This window comes from Dromiciops gliroides, chromosome 2 (genome assembly GCF_019393635.1).
Source record: "Dromiciops gliroides isolate mDroGli1 chromosome 2, mDroGli1.pri, whole genome shotgun sequence".
NCBI classification, from domain to species: Eukaryota; Metazoa; Chordata; class Mammalia; order Microbiotheria; family Microbiotheriidae; genus Dromiciops; species Dromiciops gliroides.
The window spans coordinates 306,850,518-306,876,324 of record NC_057862.1 but is presented as its reverse complement, the minus strand read 5'-3'; the positions used below and the strand labels follow the sequence as shown (position 1 = coordinate 306,876,324).

General features: G+C 44.5%; 1 protein-coding gene across 1 annotated transcript; it reads right to left on the bottom strand.

The window, feature by feature from the left end:
• Nucleotides 1-20,257: 20,257 nt before the first annotated feature.
• EGR1 (early growth response 1) lies at nucleotides 20,258-24,120 on the bottom strand. Its single transcript, XM_043986293.1, has 2 exons — nucleotides 23,543-24,120; nucleotides 20,258-22,805 (listed from the first exon to the last, which is right to left on the bottom strand). Exons 1-2 carry the CDS (start codon nucleotides 23,823-23,825, stop codon nucleotides 21,508-21,510), a joined length of 1,581 nt encoding a protein of 526 aa, XP_043842228.1. The 5' UTR covers nucleotides 23,826-24,120; the 3' UTR covers nucleotides 20,258-21,507.
• Nucleotides 24,121-25,807: the final 1,687 nt, after the last annotated feature.

The following is a 25,807-nucleotide window of genomic DNA, read 5'->3' as shown; positions in this document are numbered from 1 at the left end:
AATTACAATAGCAATAAAACATTCTTTCAAGGACATCTGGGGTACACTCCCCCACAATGATACACACCATCAGTAGAAAGAGCGGGCTCACCCATAGAATGGTGTACCCATATGCTGCCCAGTAGAAAGGCACATTCCCAGAGAAGACACATAGTCCACGAAATTCACAGCAGCACAGAGTAGGTGCTTAATAAATGTGTATTGATTAGGCAGCCTAATTAGAGCAGCAGAGGACACTAGATGAGCAGAGCCAGCAATGGCCCCAATGATGTTCATAACTCTTCAGTGTCTAACCCATGAGTTACTCTGAATTCATGTGTGTTCCCAGCACGTCTCCTTTCCCACTAGTGGTTCAGTAATCTATGGGAGGGGGCAGTTAGGTGCCCCCAGCAGATACAGTGCCAGGCCAGGAGTCAGGAAGACCTGAGTTTAAAACCAGCCTCAGGTACTTACTAGCTGTGTAATCTTAGGCAAGTCATGCTTCTGAGTAGATGCTGACCCAGTTAGTATCTTAAACCTCCTTTAGCTGTTGAGGGGTTTACATGTGAAGGGAGCCCTGGAGGTAACTAGGGTAAAACAGTAGCTAGAGGGGCGGCTAGGTGGCACAGTGGATAAAGTGCAGGCCCTGGATTCAGGAGTACCTGAGTTCAAATATGACCTCAGACACTTAACACTTACTAGCTGTGTGACCCTGGGCAAGTCACTTAACCCCAACTGCCTCACCAAAAAACCCCCAAAACAACAGCAACAACAACAACAACAAAACAGTAGATAGAAAAATGGACCTGGAGTCAGGAAGACTTGAATTTGAATCTTGTCTCAGACACTTTCTAGTTCTTGGATCCTTAGAAAGCCACTTAACCTCTGTCTGCCTCAGTTTTCCTCATTTATGAAATGGAAATAATACTAACATCAACTCCAGGATTGTCGTGAGAATAAATAATACTTGTAAAATGCTTTGTAAACCTAAAAGTTCTATTAGAAATATTATTTACTATTATCACAATAGCAAGAATAGAATAGGCACAGAAAGACTCCTCTGAGGTGGCAAGAAACCTCAAATCCCAAAATGCTAACCAAATTTCTTTCTAGTGCTGGGAAAACATAACCAGGTGCAGACCCACTCATATGTTTATTATGTGTGGCTCTGCGCCAAGTAAGTGATGTATCAACCAAGTTACACAAAACTGACCTTGCTGTCACAGAGGTACCCCCTGAAACCATACAACAGCAGCATGGACAGGACATGCCCCAAGGACAAGCTGACATGCAAAAAGTCTGATTAGCCACTGGCCCCAAAATAAGTAAAGTCAGGAAATTCTAGAGGAAGGCAGCCAACGTCCCGCTTGTCTCTCCTTAGGTTGGAGAGGATAGGGCTAGGACCAAGGAGAACACAGGCAGAAAAATGCAGCTAAATCCTGGGGATAGGCTGAGAGCTAGGCCAAGTCCAGCTATCTGTGTCAGTAGTGGGCATCAAGACACCAGCATCACCAGGGAAGGATTCTGGGGATCCAGGTCTCCAGTGGGAGGGAGGATCCCATGTAATCCTCAGGTTCTTACTAGGAAGTCTGAGGGCCACAAAGCTGGACCCTGACTGGACCACATGGACTTGGAGCTGAAGGACCTGGGCTGAAATCATGACTATCACGGATAATATATGTGGCTTTGGGCAAGTCCCTTCAAGTCTCTGGACCTCAGTTTCCTCATCTGTGAAATTGGGGGGTTGGACCAAAAGACCTCTAAGTTCTTTTCCTACTTGAGATTCCTGATTCTATGTGTAACCTGAGTCCCAAAGCCCAGAAGTATGAGAGTCTCTCCTCATTGGTGATCAATGCCCTGCCCCATCATGAGGGGCTGGCAGAGTTGGGGAGAGAAGGAGAGAAGAAAACTCTTCAGTCTCTTCTGGTACTTCTGACTGCCAGCTTCACAAGAGAAGATGGACGATGTCAACTCATTTTGCATGATCTTATTCTAGAGCAGGAGTTCTTCACCTTGTTTTGGTGTCATGGACCTTTTGGGGCAGTCTAGTAAAACCTTGGGATCCCTTCTCTGAATAACATTTTAAAATACACATAATAAAACATACAGGATTATTTCTTTATTTTTCAATTTCATTTACGTTAAAATTTTTTTCCAAATTATCTCCCTCCCCCACCCCACCTATTCAGAAGGCAAGCAATGTGATATCCATTATACATGTGAACTCATGCAAAACATATATTCCATAACAGTCATGTTGCAAAAACAAAACAAACTTCCACTCCGCGACCCCCCTGCCCCCCCCCCCGCAAAAGTAAGAGAAACAAAGAAAGTGAAAAAAGTATGCACCATTTTGCACTCAGAGTTCATCAGTTGAATCTCTGGAGGTGGATAGCATCTTTCATCATGGGTTCTTTGGAACTGTTTTGGATCATAATACATAGGATTATAAAGGAAACCAAGTAAATTGAAATAGTTGTCAAAATATTTTTGGTTTTTTTGTTGTTGTTTTTTTAGTGAGGCAATTGGGGTTAAGTGACTTGCCCAGGGTCACACAGCTAGTAAATGTTAAGTGTCTGAGGCCGGATTTGAACTCAGGTACTCCTGGCTCCAGGGCTGGTGCTTTATCCACTGCGCCACCTAGCTGCCCCTAAAATATTTTTTAAAATAAGTTTATGGACACTGCCTTCAATTAAGAATCCTGGCTCGAGAGGATGTCTGAATTGTCTGTTAGAACTGGGCTTGGATAGGCTTCCAGAAGGGGGTGGGATGCCAAGGGTTCCCCAAACACCAGATTGGAGGGTGCTTTGTGAACTGATCAAGATTTTTTAAAATTCTGATCTTTAAAAAGTCTGAAGTCCAAAGAACTTAAAAACCAGCAACCACAGTAGCAACTGCCTTGTGTTTCCATTGTGCTAGCTTCTGACAGACAATCCACCTACGAGGAATATTTAAAAAAAAACCTAAGCTTCACCCACTCAACCCGGATAGCAGGAGCACAGGATCCAGAACAAGTAAAACACCTTTGCCCCTTCCCCAGTGATCTCTATAAAACATTAACAATGACAAACATTTCCTTGTGGTGGGAAGAATAAATTGCTGAGGGCCTTTGTAAAGCCCCCTAATATATACCTGCTCCATATAATAATAACAATAATTTATCCATTAAGTAATATTCTACCAATTCTACAGTCAGAAAAACTGAGGGCTTAGGAGACTAAATAGCTTTGAAAATTGTATGTGAGAAAAATCAAAATTGACTCTAAGTGAGCTGTTGACAATCAGATGTAAGGAGACTCAAAGTTAGTTTTGTGTTTTTTCCTATTCATTTTGTACTATTTTGTTGATATTTTAGTTTTTACATCACTTTTGTTCTAAATATATCCACCTCCCCTGCACTCCCCACATAGTCAAAGACTATAACAAAGAATAAAAAAGAGGAAAAAAAGCAGTTCAACAAAACTAAACAATGCATCAACTGAGAAAATTTGCAGTGTTCATCACCCATAATTCACCTCTGCAAAGAAGGGAGGGAGGTATAGTTCTCTTCTCTTTTCCAGGCCTAAGCTTAGCCATTATAATTACCTGGCCCCACCTCAGTCCTACCTAGCCTTTTCTTCTGATTTCCATTGTTGTAGTGTTTGTATATATTGTTTTCCTGATTCTAGTTACTTCACACTGTATCAGTTCTTATAAGTCTTCCCAACATTCTTCTTGACCAACGTTCATGGCTTCTTATAGTGCTATTTCATTGTATTCATGCGCCATAAGCTATTTAGTTATTCCCTTCTTGATAGGCATCTACTTTATTTCCAGTTCTTTTCTATCACCAAAAAAAAAAAAAATGGTACTAAGAATATTTTGGTGTAAATGGGACCCTTTTTTCTGTCTTTGACTTTCTAGGAGCATAAGCCTTTAAATGGGATCTCTGAGCAGAGGTTATAGACATTTTAGGTACTTTTTTTTTTTTTTTTTGCTTTTCAAAATCATTGGACCAATTCATGGCTCCACCAGACGTATATTAGTGTGCCTGCCTGAAAGTCAGCTTTGAAGAGTCTGAAAGCTGTTTCTAAGGAGGCTAACATTTTAACCTGAAAAGATTGGGAATGGGATGAAGGAAAGCAGAAAGTTGATTGTTATGAAAATACAAGATGGCTTGAGGCCAGAAGCAGGTCATTTTCATCTTTGTGGTACCTAGTACAGGGACCAGTATGTAGTGAAGATTCAATTAGTGTTCATTGAATGAACTGAGGTTCTAGAAGCTGGTTCTGAGCTAACTACCCGTTGGTTTTGAAGAGGAATAAATGGTGGTTCTGAAGAAACAAAGATGATATTGAGAAGAATAAAAGTGTTTCTTATTAGATAAAATTGTTTCTGAGGAGAAAAGATAGACTGGAATAGGCAAAGTTAAAGTGATTGATTTAGCTGGGTCTGAGGAGACTAGCAATGGATTTTAAGAATAAAAATGGTTCTGAAGAGGTAAAGTTGATTCTAAGGAAAATTAATAATCGATTTAGGTCTGAGGAGGCTGACAGCTGGATTTGTTGTTGTTTAGCCATTTTCAGTTATGTCCAACTCTTTGTGACCCCATTTGAGGTTCCTTGTCAAAGATACTGGAGGGATTTGCCACTTCCTTCTCTGGCTTATTTTGCAGATGAAGAAACTAAGGCAAACAGGGTGAAGTGACACAGCTGGTAAGTGTCTGAGGCCAGATTTTGAACTCAGGAAGATGAGCCTTTCTGCCTCCAGGCCCAGAACCCGTTCCACTGTACCATCTAACTGCCCCAGTGATGGCTAGATAGGAGGAAACTAAAAATTGGTTCTGAGGAAATTGAAAATTAGACCTAATTGTTTACTTACTACTATGTTTCTCAGCAAATTTTCCAACTTTCCTCCCTTGAAATAAGATGGGAAGGAGGAAAGGGGGATTTATATCTTGCCAATGCCAAGGGAGTTGACTCTGCCCCTCTGCTTCTGCCCAGCCTTAGTTAGGATTCATCCTTATCTGAAGAAGACAACCTTCTCACAAAACTACTTTTTCTTAGCTGTCAATAGGCCAGGTATTGTGTTCACATAAGAGCAGCTAGCCAAATAGAGGGCAGGTAGTTAGGTAGTAGTTAACCTTCGAGCATTAAAGAGATGAAAATCTGTGAGAGTCCCAACAGCTAATATTGGAAAACATAAATGCCCTTACCTGAAGAATAGGAATAGCAGGGAGGGGCAGGCAAAGAGGGTTTTTAAAAGTGAAGGTCTGGATAAAGCTCTGGCCCTGGATTCAGGAGGACCTGAGTTCAAATCCAGCCCCAGACACTTAACACTAGCTATGTGACCCTGGACAAGTCACTTAACCCTTATTGCCCCCCCCCCAAAAAAAAGGTGACTGTCCCATGCTAAGCCAGGTGGCAAAGTAGACACATTTCCCCAGCAATAAGGATATACAGGGAGCAGAAGTAGGCACTAACCAGCCCCATCCCCTATCTTTTCAAATGAGGAGAAGAGAAGGGAGGGAAAGAAAAAAGCATTTATTAAGTGCCTACTATGTGCATGCACTAGGTGCTGTGCTAAGTGCTCTACAAATACCATCCTCACAACAACCCTATAAGGTGGGTTTATTATTATCCCCATTTTACAGGTGAGGAAAATGTAGCAGACAGAGATGAAGTGACTTGACCAAGGTCAGCCTGTACACAGCTAGAAGTATCTGAGGGCAAACCAGAAAAGAGGAGACTAACTGTCTAGTCTAGCACATGGTCTCAGGGAATGGGGTGGGCTACGGTCATGAGTGAGACAATTTCTTAGCAAATCTAATTGGGTGAAAGAGAAAAGCTCAAAGATAAACAAGCAGAAATGGTAAATAAGGATAAAGAATTAAGGGGGGCAGCTAGGTGACGAAGTGGATAGAGCACCAGCCATGGAGTCAGGAGGACCTGAGTTCAAATCCGGCCTCAGACACATAACACTTACTAGCTGTGTGACCCTGGGCAAGTCACTAAACCCCAACTGCCTCACTAAAAAGAAAAATTTAAAAAAAGAATTAAGGGGTAGAATCCCAGTCACTGGATAACCTAATTTTTCCTCCCTTAGTTCCCCCTCTTCTTTTCCCAAGTGAGAAAGTCCATTGGATCTATGGACTCCTGCACTCACCAACCCATACCAAGTCCTCCTCCTCTGATCCAAAAAGTTCTTCCATATACATACTCCTCTCCTGAGGTGACTAAGTTAATGATAATATGCCCAGTTCTGTCCCAGGCAGCTTCTTACCAAAGAAGATGCAAACAAATAGGAAGGAGTTTTGGACAGAGCAATAAAAATGATGAAGGGTATTAATAGCTCTATTTGTGTGGAGAAAGATGAGAAGCCCATTTTTATTATAGGGAGGTTGCATCCTGCTGAGTGCTAGGGCAACCATCTCTCCTCTCTGAGAGGGGCACAAATGTTCAGAGAGTGCCTGCAGTTAGGGGACTGGAGTGTCAGGGGCAAAACTGGAGAAAGAGACAAAAGATAAGAGAGCATAAGCCTGAGCAAAACCAGTCTGTGTGAGAAAGAGCTCTGTAGATTAACAGGGGAATCTGGGATGCTTGGCCATCCCTGGAGAAAGTATCAGAACAGGTTTCCTGACAAATTCATTCTCTGTAACCAGATAATTCAACAGATTCAATTCAACAAGCATTTCATGAGCACCTGTTCTGGGCAAGACATTGTCTTTGGTGCTGCGGAGACTACAAAGACAGATGAATAAATTCCTGTCTTTTCTTAATTGACAGATTGATTGATTCATGCTTGCATGCATACATTTCATTCATTCATTCCTCAAGGATGGGAAGAGGAGGGGGCAGCTAGGTGGCGCAGTGGATAGAGCACCAGCCCTGCATTCAGGAAGACCTGAGTTCAAATCCGGCCTCAGACACTTGACACTAGCTGTGTGACCCTGGGCAAGTCACTTAACCCCCATTGCCCCGCAAAAAAAAAAAAAAAAAAAAAAAAAAAAAAGGATGGGAAGAGGAAACCTTGGGATCCTGGAGGAGAGGGCTGGTGCTAGGGAACAATGGATTTAATCCTTGGTTTAAAACTGGATTACCCCCAACTCTCCATTCCAAGTCCTACTGGCCTACTGACTCTATAAATGACATTAGATGCCCTACCTCTCTGACTTTATACCAGCAGTTCCCCATATCTGAACTGCTCTCCCTAATCCCCTCTGCCTCTTAGAATCCTTAGCTTCCTTCCAAACACTGCTCAACTCCTACAAGAGTCTTGAACCCTCTGAATGTTAACACTCTCTTCCTCTTGAACTTACTCTGTCAGGAACTTCTCACTGATCTGTGCTCAAAAAAAGAATCAGAAAGCAGGTAGCAACTGCAGATCCTTGAACTTCCTGGGCAAGCCCCTCACACCATCGAGTAATTAGTCAGCATTAACTAGATTACTATTTTTCTATCTAAAAGGCTCCCTCCTATCTAGGCTGGTCAAGCTTGCTCAGGATTCATGTTCTCTTATCTTTTGTCTCCTTCTCCAAAGTCCACCCCCAGCCCCCCCACCCCCACCCCACCCCCGCCCCCATCCCTCTCTTATTTTGTATATCGGTTCAGCTCTGCTTCATGAGTTTGTCAATCAGCATGATGAGATTGCAGGACTGGGGGCAGCTAGGTGGCGCAGTGGATAAAGCACCGGCCCTGGATTCAGGAGTACCTGAGTTCAAATTCGGCCTCAGACACTTGACACTTACTAGCTGTGTGACCCTGGGCAAGTCACTTAACCCCAATTGCCCTGCAAAAAAAAAAAAAAAAAAGAGAGAGATTGCAGGACTGACTTGGCCTCTTTGGAGGCATCTGAGGGCTCCTTTCCATTGAAGGTGTAAACATATGGACTAGCTCCCCCTTGCTAAGAGATCATGGGAAACTTTTGATTGGTTCCTAAGAGTTTGGCCATGACTTGCTTCCAAGATGTTTGGTGACACTAGGTTACCATCAAACTCTTTGGTTTCATATTCATCTTAAGTGCTACCTCCTAAATGAAACCTTTCCTGATCCCACCAGCTACACCGTGCTTCCCTTTCCAATGACTATACTTACAGGTATTGTCTCTGCTGACAGAATGTAAGTGTCTTGAGGGCAAGGAACTGTTTCATTTTTGTCTTTGTATTAATGGTGCTGGACATACAATAGGAACTTAATAAATGCTTATTGATTGTCAGAGGACCCACCTTCCTTTGCCTTGTGGTCTATAAAAATTGAGCTGGGGGCAGCTAGATGGCGCAGTGGATAGAGCACCGGCCCTGGATTCAGGAGTACCTGAGTTCAAATCCGGCCTCAGACACAACACTTACTAGCTGTGTGACCCCGGGCAAGTCACTTAACCCCAATTGCCCCTCAAAAAACCAAAACAAAACAAAACAAAAAAATCGAGCTGGTAGGTGGCTTTCGTACTTATTCCTTATTTGACTTTCCTCCAGGGCCTTTTTAAAAAATTTCTTGCGGGCCAATGAGGATTAAGTGACTTGCCCATGGTCACACAGCTAGTACGAGTAAATTTCTTGAGGCTGGATTTGAACTCAGGTCCTCCTGAATCCAGGGCCAGTGCTTTATCCACTGTACCACCTAGCTGCCCCCTCCAGTGCCTTCTTCCAGCATATAGCAGGGGTGAGGGGAGGAAAGGAAGAAATCCTACACCCCCTCTGAGGTTCAGTTAATGGTGACTAGCAAGAGAAATGCATGGGTGAAGTGATCTAAGATGGGAGTTCAATGGTCACAAGTTGCTGTCTGTCTTCTGTCTTTCTGATTTTCTTTCTAAGCAAAGATCAGTGAATGAGAAGTTCCTTAGAATGGATTTTCCATGCCCAAGATATGGCAGGACCAAGGGCATTATTGGCAGCATTCCTGCAGAAGTCCATATCGAATGAAGAAATGCACTCACTTTAAACATGGCTTTAGAGGAGTGATCCTTAATAAGAATATTGCCAATGTGGTCTCTATAGCTACAGGGCTGGAGCCATTTACTTGCTGAAAAGCCAAGAGATAGACACTACCATCACTTCTCCTGCCAAAGCTATGAGGTGCTCAGACTGTGCTTAGGGAAGGGATCCTTCAGCAGCCCCCAAGTGGTGTTTGCCTTCTGAGCTCAGGTGGGGATAGGGAGAGAATATAATGAGTAAATCACCCAATATAACTGCTCTCTGTGTAGACTGTATGTGCTCATAAACTGTGAATCCTTTTTATCTCCTACATTTTCCATGGTGGTAAAATGAGAAGCTGTTCCCATGCCCAATACGTGGTTTTTTTTCCATATATTTTTTGCTTTTTGTTTTTTGGTGAGGCAATTGGGGTTAAGTGACTTGCCCAGAGTCACACAGCTAGCAAGTGTTAAGTGTTTGAGGCCGGATTTGAACTCAGGTACTCCTGACTCCAGGGCCGGTGCTCTATCCACTGCGCCACCTAGCTGCCCCTCCATATGTTTTTAATACCTTGTGCAGGCACCTATTTGAAAGTTGGGGACCATATTATCCACATTTGGAGAAACCGAGACACTATGAGTATATTTAGACATTTTCTTGAAGTATTCCAGGTGAAGGCAAGGAGACAGAGATCTTGGGATCAGACACCCCAGTAGTCAGTGAAGTCCATGAATCCTTGGATGGGCTTATCTCCATAGACCTCAGCTCCTTCCAGTAGATATAAGTCTTGAGGGTAGGGGATTGGGTTTTTTGTTGTTTGTTTTTTGTCGTTGTTTTGTTTTGTTTTTGTTTTCCCAGAACCTAGGGCAGTGCCTGGCATGTAGTAGGGCATTTAGTATGCTTGTGAATGAAACTGAACTGAATTGAATTGAGGATAGGGGAAGGGCTAAAAGTGAGACATCAGCCTCAAAGTAGTAAGTTTCTAAACCTCTGCAATAATTTTAATCATGAATCCATTGAGTCTCGTGCATGGGGAAGCAAGAGTGAGAGTTCCCACAGGGGCAAACAGGGCCTTGCACACAGCATTTATTGAATCAAGATTGAGAAAGAGAGGAAGTATTCTGCCATACTCTTTCCCTAGTCCAAACCTATGTTTAAGTATTACTGAGCCTGTAGAACCATCTCTAGTTCTTGGAGCCCAATTCTGTGTCCTTGCTTTTAATTCCACTTATGCCAGTAACACTTAGGTAGCTAGTCTGTGACAAAGTTCACACTCACAAAACTAGGAGTAATGTGTAGATATTACACAGGGGCAGACCTTGAGGCTCGGCATCGGGAAAAGCTTCTTAGCAGTTAGAGCTAACCCAAAGAAGGAGGTAGTAAGGTGCCCTCACTAGAGGTCTTCAAGTAAAAACTGGATGCCCCTTGATGAAGTGTTCTATAACAGGGATTCTTATTCACGTGAGCATTTCATTTAGATGGCTACTGAAATACGGTAGTGGAAAGGACCTGGGTTTGAATTTCCCTCTCAAAAATGTACTAGTTGTGGGGGCAGCTAGGTGTTGCGGTGGATAGAGCACCGACCCTGGATTCAGGAGGACCTGAGTTCAAATCTGGCCTCAGACACATAACACTTACTAGCTGTGTGACCCTGGGCAAGTCACTTAACCCCAATTGCCTCAACGAAAAACAAAAAAAAAAAATGTACTAGCTGTGTGACCCGAGACATATCATTTAGATTCCTCAGCATCTTTACTGGAAGGTTAAATACTGAAGCTAAATATTAAACACTTTGGCCACATAATGAGAGACTCATTGGAAAAGACCATGATGTAGGTAAAGATTGAAGACAAAAGGAAAAGGGGATGGCAGAGTTTAAGAAGGAGAGATAGTGTCATGGAAACTCATGAGCTTGGACTGACTTTGGGAGATAGTGGAGGATAGACGGGCTTGGCATGCTATGGTCCATAGGGTCGCTAAGAGTTGGACATGACTGAATGACTTGAACAACAAACAAAAGAATGAGGAGGTTGCGCTTGTGACCCTTTCAAGTCCTAAGATTCTGTTATTCATACATTTATGAACCTATTTAGCTGCCTAACATGGCAAAAGGCTGGCAACAAAACCCTTTCCTCCTCCGTGTTGATCTGGTGCAATATTATTCCTCATCTCCTCTCTCCCCATCTCATATACTTTGTCATATTCACTTGAGGAAGCCCAGATGATTTTTCCCCCAGGATGCTTTCTTCTTTCTCTCTGTGTGCTTCCCCCCTCTTCTTCTTCTTTTTTTTGGGGGGGGGGCAGGGCAATGAGGGTTAAGTGACTTTCCCAGGGTCACACAGCTAGTAAGTGTCAAGTGTCTGAGGCTGGATTTGAATTCAGGTCCTCCTGAATCCAGAGCTGGTGCTTTATCCACTAGCTGCCCCCCTCTTCTTATATATGCCCTTTCCCCCCTCTATACCTCCTTTTGTGACTCCTCCATCAATCAATTAATCAACAAGATGTATTAAGGACCTATTTATTATGTTCAGGCACTCTGTTGGGTCTAGATATAGAAGGACAAAGATAAGATAAATAGCCCTTACTCTTAAGAAGCTGATATTCTATTGGGTGGGGGGAGAGTAGGAGACAAGATGCACATATATAAGGTATTAAAGATTTAAAGTGCACTAAGACTTTTGGGACACCCTGCATATGCATATAAAAATTGGATCTGTGATTTCATCAGTACAGGGAACTCCCAGATGGTCAAACTCCCTCTACAAGTTGCTCTGCAAATCATAGTATTAGAGACTTCCCAACACACCAAGAGACTGGGTGACCCGCTCAGTCACAAAGCTGATAAGTGTCAGAGGTAGTTCTCAAACCCAGGGCCTTCCTGGCTCCAAAGCTTGCAGCAATCTATCCATTACACCATGCTGCCTTTCATATACAAAATCTATACAAAGTTATCCCAAGGTAATTTTATTTATTTATTTTTTGTTTGTTTGTTTTTAACCCCAAGGTAATTTTGTAGGAGGGAAGGCAAACTAGTAGCAGCTGGGAAGATCTGGTAAGCTCATGTGGGTAGTGACACCTGAACTGAGTTTTGAAAGAAGCTAGGAATTCCAGGAAGCAGAGACAAGGAAAGAGAGGGTGCATTCATAGCATAAGCCTATTAAAAAAGGTGTGGAGCTTTTGGGTCTTTTTCCCAAAGAAATCATGGAAAGGGGAAAGGGAGCCACATGTACAAAAATATTTATAGCTGCTCTTTACATGGCGGCAAGGAATTGGAAGTTGAGGGGGTGCCCATCAATTGGGGAATGGCTGGACAAGTTGTGGTATATGAATACAATGGAATACTATTGTGCTGTAAGAAACGATGAGCAGCTGATTTTTTCTCTTATAACAGGATTAATGCAGAAATAGGATTAATGTTATTATGTGTATATATATATGTATATGTATATAGATATATAGATATAACCTATATCAGATTACCTGCTGTCTAGGGGAGGGGGGAGGGAGGGGAGGGAGGGAGAAAAATCTGAAATTGTAAAGCTTGTATAAACAAAAGTTGAGAACTATCTTTACATGTAACGGAAAAAATAAAATACCTTATATGTAAAAAAAAAAAAAAAGAAACGATGAGCAGGAGGAGTTCAGAGAAACCTGGAGGATCTTGAGTGGGTTGATGATGAGTGAGATGAGCAGAACCAGAAGAACATTGTACACAGTATCATCAACATTGAGTGTTGATCTACTGTGATGGACTATATTCTTCTCACCAATGCAATGGTATAGAAGAGTTCCAGGGAACTCATGACAGAAGAAGATCTCCAAATCCAAGAAAAAAAAAAAAGAACTGTGGAGTATAGATGCTGAATGAACCATACTATTTCTTTTGTTTTCGGTGCTGTTGTTTTTTTCTATTTTGAGGTTTTTCATCATTGCTCTGATTTTTTCTTTTATAACATGACTAATGAAGAAATAGGATTAATGTTATTATGTGTATATATATATATATATATATATATATAACCTATATCAGATTACCTGCTGTTTAGGGGAGGGGGGGAGGGAGAAAAATCTGAAATTGTAAAGCTTGTATAAACAAAAGTTGAGAACTATCTTTACATGTAACGGGAAAAAATAAAATACTTTATTAATTAAAAAAAAAAAAGGTGTGGAGATGGGAAGTACAATGCCATGGCATAGTTAGAGCACAGAAGGACATTCAGCTGGATTAGAGAGGGTCTGAAGGAATGAGTGTGGAAAGGTAAATTGTGAAGAGCTTTAAATGCCAAATAGAGAAGGGCTCTTGTCCTTGGAAACCAAAGAAAATATCACCAAGTAACGATCAACTTCTTAACATGATCAGGTAGGTCAGCTATCTTGGGAACTATCTTATGTCAATGAGCGCTTTGGTGCCCCTTGATGAACAAGCAGGAAATAGTGAAGAATAGGTAAGCTCTGCTCTAAACATAACTTCTGAGTCCTAAGTTCTAAGACAGGAGAGGTGATGAGCTAACACCATCAGCATCTATCACATAACACCAGTCACTGGGCTTACATAGACTTAACTCTGCATGGTCACTTCATACATATCCCTTGCACCAAATTTCTCTGAAAATACCCTTTTCATAATTTCTTCAGTACAACAGCATTCCATGACATCCATATACAGTCATTCCCCAATTCTTTGCCACCTCAAAAAGAACTATTTTTTTTTGCACATCCTCAGTTTGTTTTGCTTAGAACTAATGCCTCCTTTAATCTACTCTCCCTCTAATCCCCCCTTCTCCTTTCCTTCTCCCTTTTCCTTCCTGTTTCCCTGATGAGTGAAATGTATTTCTGTACCCAACTCTAAGTATGTACTGTGGGTATGTATGTATGTATGTATGTATGTATGCCTTCCTTTGACTAATTCAAATGAGAATGAGGTTCAACCGTCAGCTACTCTACTCCCTTCTTCATGTTCATAGACTTCTACTTAAACATCCTATTTATGTGGTGTAATTTTCCCTAACCTTCCTTTTCCTTTCCCCTCTAGTTTCTTCCTCTTCCCTTCTCTTTCCATTCTTCTTTTAAGATCAAGACAATAACAGAATCACTACCAGGCCTTCTGTCTAATTAGATTCCTTCTATGACCCTGGATGATGATAGGATTCAGAGTGAATACATATCTGCTAATATTAGAATGTAAGCAGTTTATCCTTGTTTTAGTCCCTTAAAAATAGAATGGAGGGGCAGCTAGGTGGCTAAGTAGATAAAGCACAGCCCTGGATTCAGGAGGACCCGAGTTCAAATGTGACTTCAGACACTTGACACTTACTAGCTGTGTGACCCTGGGCAAGTCACTTAACCCTCATTGCCCCTGGGGGGGGGGGGGGCTGGGGAAGAATGGAACAACAAAAGCCAATGATTCCATGAGATGAGACAACAAGAAATATTAAAAAAACAAAGTCAAAAGCCTGAAAAGATAGAAGATTACATAATGTAGTGCATAGCAAAAATAACTGACCTGGAAAGCAATTGAGTAGATAAAATTTAAATATTATTGGACTATGAACTGGACTGACAAAAAAAAAAGAACCCATTAAACATTATATTTCAAGAAATCTTAAAAGATCCGGAAGAGACCATAGAAAAGGGAAAAGGATCCACATGTACAAAAAATATTTATAGCAGTTTTCTTTGTGGTGGCAAAGAATTGGAAATCAAGGGAATGCCCATCAATAGGGGAATGACTAAACAAGTTGTAGTATATGAATGTAATGGAATGCTATTGTGCTGTAAGAAACGATGAGCAGGAGGATTTCAGAGAAACCTGGAAGGACTTAAATGAACTGATGCTGACTGAGAGGAGCAGAACCAGGAGAACATTGTACACAGTAACAGCAATATTGTGTGATGAACAATGGGGATAGACTTGGCTCTTCTCAGCAGTGCAACAATCCAAAATGGTTTCAAAGAACTCATGACAGAAAATGTTCTCAACATCCAGAAAAAAAAAGAACTGTGAATTATGAATACAGATTGAACCATACTGTTTCTACTTTTGGACTGTTTTTTTTTCTTCTTTTTTGAGGTTTTCCCCTTGTGCTCTGATTCTTCTTTCACAAGATGACTAATGTAGAAATATGCTTAATGTGATTGTATATATACAACCTATATCAGACTGCTTTTCATCTTGGAGAGGAGAGAGGGAAGGGAGGGTGGAAGAAAAAAATTTGGAACTAAAAATCCTGTGAAAACAAATATTGAAAATTATCCTTATATGTAACTGGAAAATAATAAAATACTTTTTTAAAATCTTAAAAGAAAACTGCCCATGACTACACATGTATAACTTATATCGAATTGCTTGACTTCTTAAGGGTAGAGGGAGGTAGAAAGGAAGAGAATTTGGAGCACAAAGTTTTAAAAATGGATGTCAAAAAATGTTTTTACATGTAATTGGAGAAAAATACAATTCTAAATTAATGAAAAAAATTGGCAACAGTAAAAAAACAAAGCAAAAGTACCCAGATCTCTTAGAAACTGAGGGCAAAGTAGAAACAGAAAGAATGTACAAATCACCTCCTGAAAGAAATCACTGAAAGAAATCACATGTACATATAGGTAACATCCATCCAAGTCAAAGAAAAACTATTGCAAGCAGCCACAGGTTTAATCATACGTGATTTAGCAGCCACCACTATAAAGAATCAGAAAACTTGGAATAAAATATTCCAGAAGTCAGAGCTTACACTCAAGAAAACTTCCCCGGGGAAAAGTGAGTATAATCCTACAGGGGTGGGGGGAAATGGACCATTACAAAAAGAGGATTTCCAAGCATCACTATGCTGGAATGCTCCTTGAAGTGTGCTCACACTAGCCAAAACCCTGTTCCCCAGCATCCATAAGACCTCTCTCATCTCTGTCTCCCTAATGTTGATTGGGGCTGGAAAAATGACTCACTGTGACTTTTTCTCAACTATTAGGGCAAGTTTTGCACATCAGGATTTGGATTGGTACATTTTCTAGATTTGTTTGGAGAAGTTTTAGGTAGGTCTGCTCACTGTAAACAGTGAGCTACTTCTTACCAATGAGGTCTGGTCTTTTTCAAGCAAATTTGTCATCTAACCATGTAGCATCTCACATTTTATCTTGTGCATTTTGCATGTTTATCAAGACTATTAGGAATTGGGTCCTGACTTTGTCACAGAGTATGTTAACTATCTTTTCCAGGTTAGATGCAAATCACATGAGTACCAAAATTATTGTTAAAAATATGAAATAGTCACAGGACCACAGATGACTCCAAGATTATTGTTAAAAATGTTAAACACTGGGGGCGGCTAGGTGGCGCAGTGTATAGAGCACCGGCCCTGGATTCAGAAGTATCTGAGTTCAAATCTGGCCTCAGACACTTAACACTTACTAGCTGTGTGACCCAGGGCAAGTCACTTAACCCCAATTGCCTCACTTAAAAAAAAATGTTAAACACTCACACATACCTGGGGGGTACACCTCCACTGGGGACTACCTCCTTCCAAGTTGACATTGAACCCATTAAAGACAGTGCTGTTTGAGTCTGGCCATCTAATCAACTCTGAATCCATTTCTTTGTGTCTATAGCCTACAGCTCCCTATCTTCTCTTCAAGAATATTAAATGAGTGAGGTTATTCAAAAGCTTTGCCATAAAACTCCATAAAATTCATGATTCAAGTTCTTGTTCAAAGATCTGGTAGTACGAAATTTTTTCTAGTTAAACTATCTACACCATTCCTCCCCTGATAACTTTGTTTAGTAACCTATTGATAACTCGATTATTGATGATTGGTTGAAAATATTGATAAACTGATTAATAAGAATATGATTACTGAACCAAACTTCTCTGTCATATGTGAAAAACTATGGAGAAATATGAGTGGGACTGGAGAAGTGAAAACGGCCTGATTGTTAAAAAGAGGGAAGAGAACAGGGTTGATCTACCATTCTATATAGGCCAGTGAGCTCAATTTTGATTCCTGGGAAAATCCTAGAATGTAATGCTCATTAAAGAGATGGCTCAGTGAACAACTAGAAAAGGAAGAAGTGATCACAAAAAAAGCTGGAACTGGCTTCAGCAAGAACCATGTCATGGCTATACCTGACTATGCTTATTTCCATCTTTCACAAGGTTACTAACCTGGTGGCACAGGGGAATTTCCAATGTCATAGATATATGCTACTTTACCTAGATTTTTAGCATTCTATTTGACAAAGTACTCATGCTATTTTTTTATAGAAAAATGGAGAAACATTCACAGATTGATAATTAGGTGGAGTTTGAATTGATCTGAAGGATCAATTCTATGGTTCAATGTCAACTTAGAAGGAAGTGGTGGTCTCCAATGGAGCTCTCTAGGGATATGTCTGTACTTGGGGCCCTGGGATGTTCTTTATTTAATTAATGATGGATGTTCAAGATATACATACTCTTCAAATGGATATAAAGCTGAGAAGGAGAGCTAACCTACATACTGGATTGACAGCAAGTTTTCCAAAAAGATCAATGAGCTGGCACCATCGGATTGGATTAATAATGAAATTTTGTAGGGGTTATATCAGTTGTTTTTTTTTTTTTTAAGTGAGGCAATTGGGATTAAGTGACTTGCCCAGGGTCACACAGCTAGTGAGCATCAAGTGTCTGAGTCGGAATTTGAACTCAGGTACTCCTGAATCCAGGGTCGGTGCTTTAACCACTACACCATCTAGCTGCCCCGGGATTATATCAGTTTTAAATCAAGTATACAAAGTTCAAAAAACTGACATGACAAATAAAGAAGGTCATAAGAGCATTTTTTTCTGAAAAATATCTGAGAATTTTAGGGGGCCACATGTGGCAGACAAAAAGAGCTATCATTTAACCTCCAGCCCATAGCTTGAAAGAATAAAAGAGGTTGATACTCTGGCTCTGGGGAGGCCACATCTGGAGTACTCTTTTAAAATTCTGTTGGCACAGTTTAAGAGCAATCATAAAGCTGGTTCTAAAACTTTCAATCTTTGAGTCCATATTCTTAAAAGATGGCCTGAAGGAACTGGGGAAACTTCATATATGATAAATAATGTTAAGTATTTGAAGGGCTGTATCAGACTTGTTCTGCTTGAACAGTAGAAGTTCTAAAGATGCAAATGAAGGTTTCATGCTAATTAGATAGAGCACTTCCAAAGTGGAATGGGCTGCCTTGAGAGGTGGGGGTGGGGAATGTTCTCCTTCATTGGAGGGCCTTGAAGCAGAGGCTGGCTGACCCATTTACTTGTCAGGTAGATTTCTTTCAGGTATGGGTTGGGACTAGGTAGATACCATGTGTTCCCTTCTAATTTTAAAATTCCTGTGACTTCATTCTAGCTCAAATGAATGATCTTCTAACTCCTGAGAGGAGGTGGGCAATCCTAAATGCCTGCTTTTACAATGGGCAACTTGTATTTCCCTAGGCCTAGGAAAGGATATTAAAAGTTGATGCATTGGGGGCAGCTAGGTGGCTCAGTGGATTAAGCACTGGCCCTGGATTCAGGAGGACCCGAGTTCAAATTTGGCCTCAGACACTTGACACTTACTAGCTGTGTGACCCTGGGCAAGTCACTTAACCCTCATTGCCCCGCAAAATAAACAAAACAAAACAACACTAAACAAAAGTTGGTGCAGGTGTGGGGTAGAGAAATCTTTGAAGGTAGATGGTACCTAGTGCAGTCCACTGCTGTGGGTTACAGGTGAAACCCTGGGACAAAAATATTTATTAAGAGATTCTTTCCAATGACCTACATTCAGAGTCCAGTTTTTGTCAAGAAAAAAAAACAACAGGTCATTGAACACCTTTGACCCTCCAAGCTTAGGCACAATTGTATTGCCCCTTTGATAATGACATAACATTTAACCAGTCTATGCCTCCCAAGCTATACTATTTTCTTTCTCTCCCAAAGAAATCACCCCTCCTCAGTCAATCTTCGAACACGCGCACGCGCACGCGCGCGCGCGCGCGCACACACACACACACACACAACCTCTAACAGAAGAAGTTTGAAATTTTAGGAAACAGAAGCTTGATAGTGTCTAATGGGCTCAATCAAGATCTTGGACAAGTGTGGCACACTTAACAAAGAAGAAAACGGATCAGGCAGAAATGGAAGAAAAAGGCCCAAATAGCTAAAGCTGGATACTAGCAGAAAGTCTGGGTTGGGTACTATTTGCTTAGGCCCCATTGATCCAATTGTTGATGTCAATGAACTCTTGTCATGGGACCTAGGTTGGCTGGCTGCCTCAGTAAGTCAGAGAAAGGGAAAAAAGAAGGGATAGGAAGAAAGAGGAAAATGAGGACCTTTCCTCCTCCTTCATCCATAACAGTCACTGATGACTCATGGAAAGCCAGCCAAAAATCAGGACTAGTGTTGTCTCCATAATGGCTTAATAAATGTCCCCACGAGGTTCTTTCTTGACTCTGTCTCCTTTTACTCTCTAAAAACATTAAGAAAATTGCTGCTCCAGAGTTGAGCTATGTTCTAAGGGGAAGATGGAAGGTGGGAGTGGGAATTGAGTGGCAGATCTCTCTAAGAAGGTGGTAGAGTGGGGGTGGAAAATGAGCAGCAGATATTTCTCTACTCCAGAGACTATCCTGGCACTGGCCAGAGACCCTTGACATCAACCTTGACATGCTTTGCCTCAGCGCCCTGCTCCTTTGGCTACTGCCAGGGGTGTGTATTAGCTCCAGCTGGCAAACGGACAAGCTTTTCTTCCTGGAAGGCTTCTTGGCTTGAGAATTGGGTTTCTCTTTCTATTTTTCCCACCCCAGACAGACAGCTATGAAACAGGGGAAGTAGTAGGTGGGTAGACCAGACCAGGCCTGGCCTTGATCTGGGGTTTCACTGTATCCCAAAGTACCCATGCTTTCAATCCCCTTCAAAAAAACATCTATGAGGTGACATGACCGTAGTAATTCCTTTGAACTCCGATTTCCACAGCTCATGGGAACAGAGAGAAGGGCACAGATGGGGTTGGAGATAGTCAGGTTTGTTGGGGTAGGGTATCTCTCCATTGAGTCCTAAAGGATAACATCCTCACACTCTAAGAGTCTGATACATACAGACACCCCCTACCCCCTTCGGCAGGAGTACTAGGGGCTTTCTCCAAAGATTGGTAGCAAGCTGGGACCCAGCCAAAGATAGCAAGATCCAGTCTTCAAGCCCAAAGGACTTCTTCCCTGGTCACAGTGTAGACTAAGCCAGAATAAACTAGACAAACTGTAATCCTCTCCCCACCCCAGGCCACCCCTAGTCATTTTGAAAAGGCTTCCCAAGGGCCTGAAGGAAATCCCCAGTCTCCCTTAACTAGAACCACTGTTTAGATTCTCTCCTATCTCTTGAGAAAAATACATCCAACCACAGTTCTTTATTTTCTTTTTAATTTTCTGAAGGATATTACACCACATATCCCATTGGCAGTAAAGCGCATTCAATGTGTTTTATAAGCCAAACAGTCACTTTGTTTAAGCAAACACAATTACAAAGTAAAAATAAAACCACAAAATAATGAACTGCATGTTCATAACATACAAAAAATCCGCTGCCTACTCAGTAGGTAAACTACAACATTCCAACTCCTGAATATATTTAGAAATTTACATTTTCAGTTACAAAAATAGACTTTTGAGAGTTCAGATTTAGTTTAGTTTTTGTTTTTTGCTGCTTACATTCCGGAGAAATGAAAGCGGAGCTCAGCCCTCTTTCCCGTTCTTGCTCCCAAAGCCTCCCTGGAATCGTCTTTCCCTGCCTCCCCCACCCCCTTAAGGCCAGAGGTGGGCATAATACTCATTCTTACACAACTGTACGTGTCAAGGCGTCAGCGAGGCATTCACACAAAAAGGCACCAAGACATGGAACTTTGAAAACAAAATAAGGGGGGGGGGAACCTCCAAAGGAAAAAGAAAAACAACCTTTTTTGCCACATGTGAGAGTACAAGTTGGTTTGATATTTACAAAGTAAACGGAACAACACTCTGACACATGCTGATTAATACCTAAAAATTGCTGTTTCAAAAAGAAGCTTCAAACTCATCATCACAGCATCTCACAAAAAAAAAAGAATCACCATTGCTCAACTTTTTTCTTTGTCTTTTTTTCCCCTTAAACAAAATGAGGCCCTAACTCCAAATAATTACAATATGAATATGCAAATTGTCTTCACATCAAGAGTACCCCAAGAAAAACAAAATCCATGGCACGGACACTGTACAGGGGCAAAAAGGAAAGGGTCTGAGCTTCAAAGCTCAGTTTCCCCATCTTACCAACTCAATTTTCTAGCATCAAAGGGAAGACGGGGAGGGCAATGATGGAAATGAGACTGAAATGATATATCCAAAATCCATGCAAGTCAAGTCCTTTGAGTAGAAGGTGAAGAACTTGGACATGGTTGTTTCAGGCAGCTGAAGTCAGAGGGTAATAAGGGATGATGAGAAAGGGAAACAGGGTAGAAAGGGTTATTGGTGAATATTCCCCACTCATACTTTGGGGACTGGGGAACAGGGTCAGAACTCTTTTAAGGTATAAGAGTCCTCCCCTCCTCCACCTGGCCATCTTCCCCTCCTGTCCCAGTTGAGTCTTATGTAGGGGGTTTTTGGTTGCTTTTTTTTTTTTTTTAGCATATTTCAATTGTCCTGGGAGAAAATGTGGCCGTCATGTCCGAAAGCGCTGTTGATGCGCTGAAGGAGTTGGTGACGGCTGAGGAGGGGAAGCTGGTAATGCCTTGGGGTGGAAAGGCAGGGGTGACAGAGGAGTACGTGGTAGCCACAGAGGGTGAGGGGAAGCCACTGTGCGCTGGAGAGGGGTAGGATGATGACACAGGAGAAGAATAGGAGGTGGGTACTGGAGATGGGTAGGAAGTGGTAGCAGGGGATGGGTAGGAGGTAGTGACAGGGGATGGGTATGAAGAGAGGGAAGAAGATGCCACAGAGGCTGGGACACCCTTGTCTGCTTTCTTTTCTTTCTGTCGAAGGTGAATCTTTGTGTGCCTCTTGCGCTCATCACTTCGAGCAAACTTTCTCCCACAGATGTCACAGGCAAAGGGCTTCTCTCCAGTGTGAGTACGGATGTGAGTGGTGAGGTGGTCACTTCGGCTGAAATTTCTCATGCAGATGCGGCACTGGAAGGGCTTCTGGCCTGTGTGGATTCGGATATGGCGAGTCAGCTCATCCGAACGAGAAAAGCGCCTGTCACAGGACTCCACAGGGCAGGCGTAGGGGCGCTCATGGGGAGGCGTCTTGCTGGGCCTGTTAGGGTACTTGCGCATGCGACTTGGCTTGACAAGCTGAGACTGATAGGTGGTGTTGTGGGTCTTCATATCTTGGGAGCCAGTCTGTGTGGCAAAAGCCTTGATGGTGGACAGTGGGGTGAGGGAAGGCTGGGTTCGGCTCTCCAAGCTTGGGAAGGGTTTCTGGTCTGGTGGGACCAAGCCCAACTCACCCTGCTGCTGTGGGAACAGATAGTCTGGGATTATGGGCACCTGGAAGCTGCCCTTAGAGCTGGGATAAGCAGGTGGTGGGTACTGGAGAGCTGAGCCTGAGTTAGGGAAGGCCTGGCTTTGTGGCTCAGGAAAAATCTCAGAGTTGGGAGTTGGGAATGTGGGAGCTGCTGAGTAGATGGGGCTACTCTCACTGGATTGGACTGCACAGCTCAGTGGGGGACTCTGTGAGGAAGAGGCAGAGGAGGCCGTTGGAGATGGGGCTGCTGAAGAGGTGGCCGGTGGGTTGCTCATGCTCACAAGTCCACTGACCAGGCTGAAAAGTGGCTCTGGCCACAGAGTGTTGCCACTGTTGGGGGCTGGCTCCAAGGAGAATCGGCCAGTGTAGGTAATTGGGGGCAATCGGGTGGGCTGATTAGGGTAGCTTGTCTCCGACAGCACCTTCTCCGCGTTCAGTGGGATGTCAGGAAAAGTGTCTAGTGAGGAGGGAAGAGAACAATCCGTGTTACTGGAGCAAGATCTCATTCGGAGAGGTAAAGAGCTGCTACTGCTGCCATTGACTACTGGGCTGGTTAATAATTGATAGCAGCAGATTGCAATGTTCCTGGAAGAGCTCCAGCAGCAGAGCCCATTTCAACAACAGCTGACGCAAATATGGAGAATCCCCCCTCTACTGCAGTTACCAGGGCTCCGCATCACAGTAGGCAAGGGATTCCCGGCTAGTCCTGCCGCCTCCCCAGAAACACCAGGACCCCCCCCCCGCCTTCTCCCCCCTTCTCAGGGTATTCCCAACCCCATACATCACAGTCCCTTCACTATAGGGGACGGGGGTGGGGGGTGGGGTTGGCTTCTGTCTAGAGAGAGCTCGTTTTTCCTCCTCAAAACAAGTCCTCCTCCACCCTTACCCACCCACGCAGCCCCAGTACATCTCCAGCCAAAACAACAGCCCAGGGATCCTCCACCGGGCATGCCCGGTTCCAGGGCAGTACTTAGCCTCATAGAGGCGGTATAGGGGGTATAGCGTCTTCCTCAGACGAACTCTTTTCTCCTGGGTACAAACCCCTGGGGGCTGAGAAGATGAGATGGGGACTTTTTTTGGTTTTGTTTGATTTCAGAAGGCTAAGAAATGCCTTCTCCCAAATAGTAGCAAAGAACCCGAGGCCGGGAGGAAGAAGCAAAGGGAAGAAGTCCATTGCTCTGGGCCACTGCTTACCTGCAGCCAGGTGCTCGAAGTGCTGCTCGCCGGCTTCCCCTTGGGGATTGAAACCACCCGTGCTACTGCTGCTACTGCTGCCTCCTCCTCCACCTCCCCCACCACCACTGCCTTCAGGAGGTCCGCCAGCGGCGCCAAGGAACTGGGGCCCCCCCGAACTCAGCAGCATCATCTCCTCCAGCTTAGGATAGTTGTCCATGGTGGGGGAGTGAGGGAAGGAGCCGAAGGGATCGGAGATCTGCAGCGGGGACATCAGCTGCATCTCTGCCTTGGCCGCAGCCATTCTGGACGGGGCGGACGCGGGGTTTAGGGCCAGAGGGGCACTTGTGAGGGGGACCGGGCAGTTCACATGCGGGGTTCAGTGGAGCATGGTAAGGAAGCAAAAAATATATATGTATATTTTTCGGAGGGGGCTTCCTCCAGGCTCTGCCCCCGCAGGCTGCCGAGTGCGGAGGTGGCGCTGCTGCTGCTTGCGGAGGCTGGGGCTGGTCCCGGCGGCTGCGGCGGCTTGTTGCTGCTGCGGTGGCGACGGCTGCGACGGCTCCCCCACTTCTGCTGCCTGGAATCTCTCGCAACTCCCCCGGATCCGCCTCTATTTGAAGGGTTTGGAATTGTCAGGCTCCGCCCCCTTCCTGACGTACATGGCTATATATGGGAAGCAGGAAGCCCTTATATGGCAGGGCGGGACAGGAGGACCCGACGTGACGCGAGGCCTCCCTTCTATCCTCCCCTCCCCCCGCTCTCCCTAGATCCCTGAACTCTGGGGATCCCGGGACCCAAGCCCGAGCCAGGAACTCCCAGGGCCAGCTTCGGGGCTCCGGCGCTCAATTAAGCCCGCTGGAGCCCTCGGCGGGGCAGTGTTTTCCCCAACCCCCAGCCTTCGGTTCCCTCCTCCCACTTCCCCCCTCCCACCCCGCCTCTGCCGGAAGCCCCGGGCAGCCAGGCCATATTGGGCCGCACCAAATAAGGAACTGCCCATATAAGGTCGGTTCCGGCGGGGGATCCTTCCTGCTCCATATATGGTGTTTCCGGGCCCCTGCACTTCGCTCGCTCGCTGGCTCCCTCCCTCCCTCCTCCCCCCCTCTTCTCCCTCCCCACTTGTACCGAGAGAGGGGAGCCCAAGCTAGGGAAGGGGAAGGGGGAGGGGGGAAACGGCGGGCGGGGGTAGGGATCCCGGAGCATTGGAGCCCGTCAGCTCCGGCCGATCTCCCCACTGGGACTGTTGCCCTAGGCTGGGGAGGCTGGGAAACCCCGGTCCCCGGGGCGGGGGCGAGGGCGAGCCCGGGCCGGAGCTCAGCCGTCATCCCCGGGTTTTACCCGCCCACCCCAGGGACCGTGGGAGCGGAGCGGGTGGGGAGGAGTAGCCTGGGCGAAGGGGGCAGAGGCCGTGGCCGGGAGGGGCGGGGCAAGGACGGCAGTAGTTTTTGGCCGTGGGAGAAGAGCTGCCTCTGGAGCAAAAGGAAAGGGAAACTGAGGCCGGGGCTTCTCTATTCCTCTTCTGCTTGCAGCCCCCACCTCATCTGCAGTCTCTAGCCCTGCTCCTCGTGGGATAGAAGGGGCGGGAGCAGCTAATTTTATGCACCTGTTGGCGGGGGCGGGAGGTAGTGCACTGCCCCCAGGTTAGCCTTTTGAGCTTGGGGCTGGGTCTGGCTGGGGGCAGGGGTAGAGGCGGGGGGGGGGGGGCGCGTATCCTTGAGCCTTCTTTAAGGAGCCCGTATAGAAGGAGGCGTGCCTGGGGCATAGAGCTATAAGAGCCTGGGGGACCCTAAGACCCTCCCGCCCTCACCAGCTGTTGGCACTTCGCCAGCTCCTCCTGCAGAAAACGCTGGGAAGCTCCCTTTGCAACCCCCTCGAAAGCAGGGAGACGTGTTTCCGTTTGGGGAACAGTGGGGGTCGAGGAGAGAATCCCGTTTTTCAGGGGCCGGGAGCTGACAACTCCATCCTCCCCCCCAATCTTACCACCACGTTCCTTGGAACTCCCGGGCAGAACCCTGGGGAGGTGGGAGAGAGAACCCCAGTGGAGGAAGATTTTCCCCCCATGGTCCAAGCCTGAAACTGGCCACTGCGGCGGGCCAGGGAATGGGGAGAAAGAGGATATGGGGATGGGGGGTTAGGGATGGGGGCGGTTGGGGGGGGGGTGAGTCTAGATCTATTTGGGAAAACAAGTGCTGCAGAGAGCTGGGGCGGGACTGCCCAATGATGTATGAAGCCCGGAGACTCGGTCTAGTGGCACCAGTTTGGGGAGATCGAGGGTAAAGTGGCGAG

Coding starts and splice junctions, on each gene's coding strand:
- EGR1 (XM_043986293.1), bottom strand. CDS start 23,825: ATGGCTGCGGCCAAGGCAGAGATGCAGCTGATGTCCCCGCTGCAGATC. Junction 22,806..23,542: donor CTTCGAGCACCTGGCTGCAG/GTAAGCAGTGGC, acceptor CCTCCTCACTAG/ACACTTTTCCTGACATCCCA.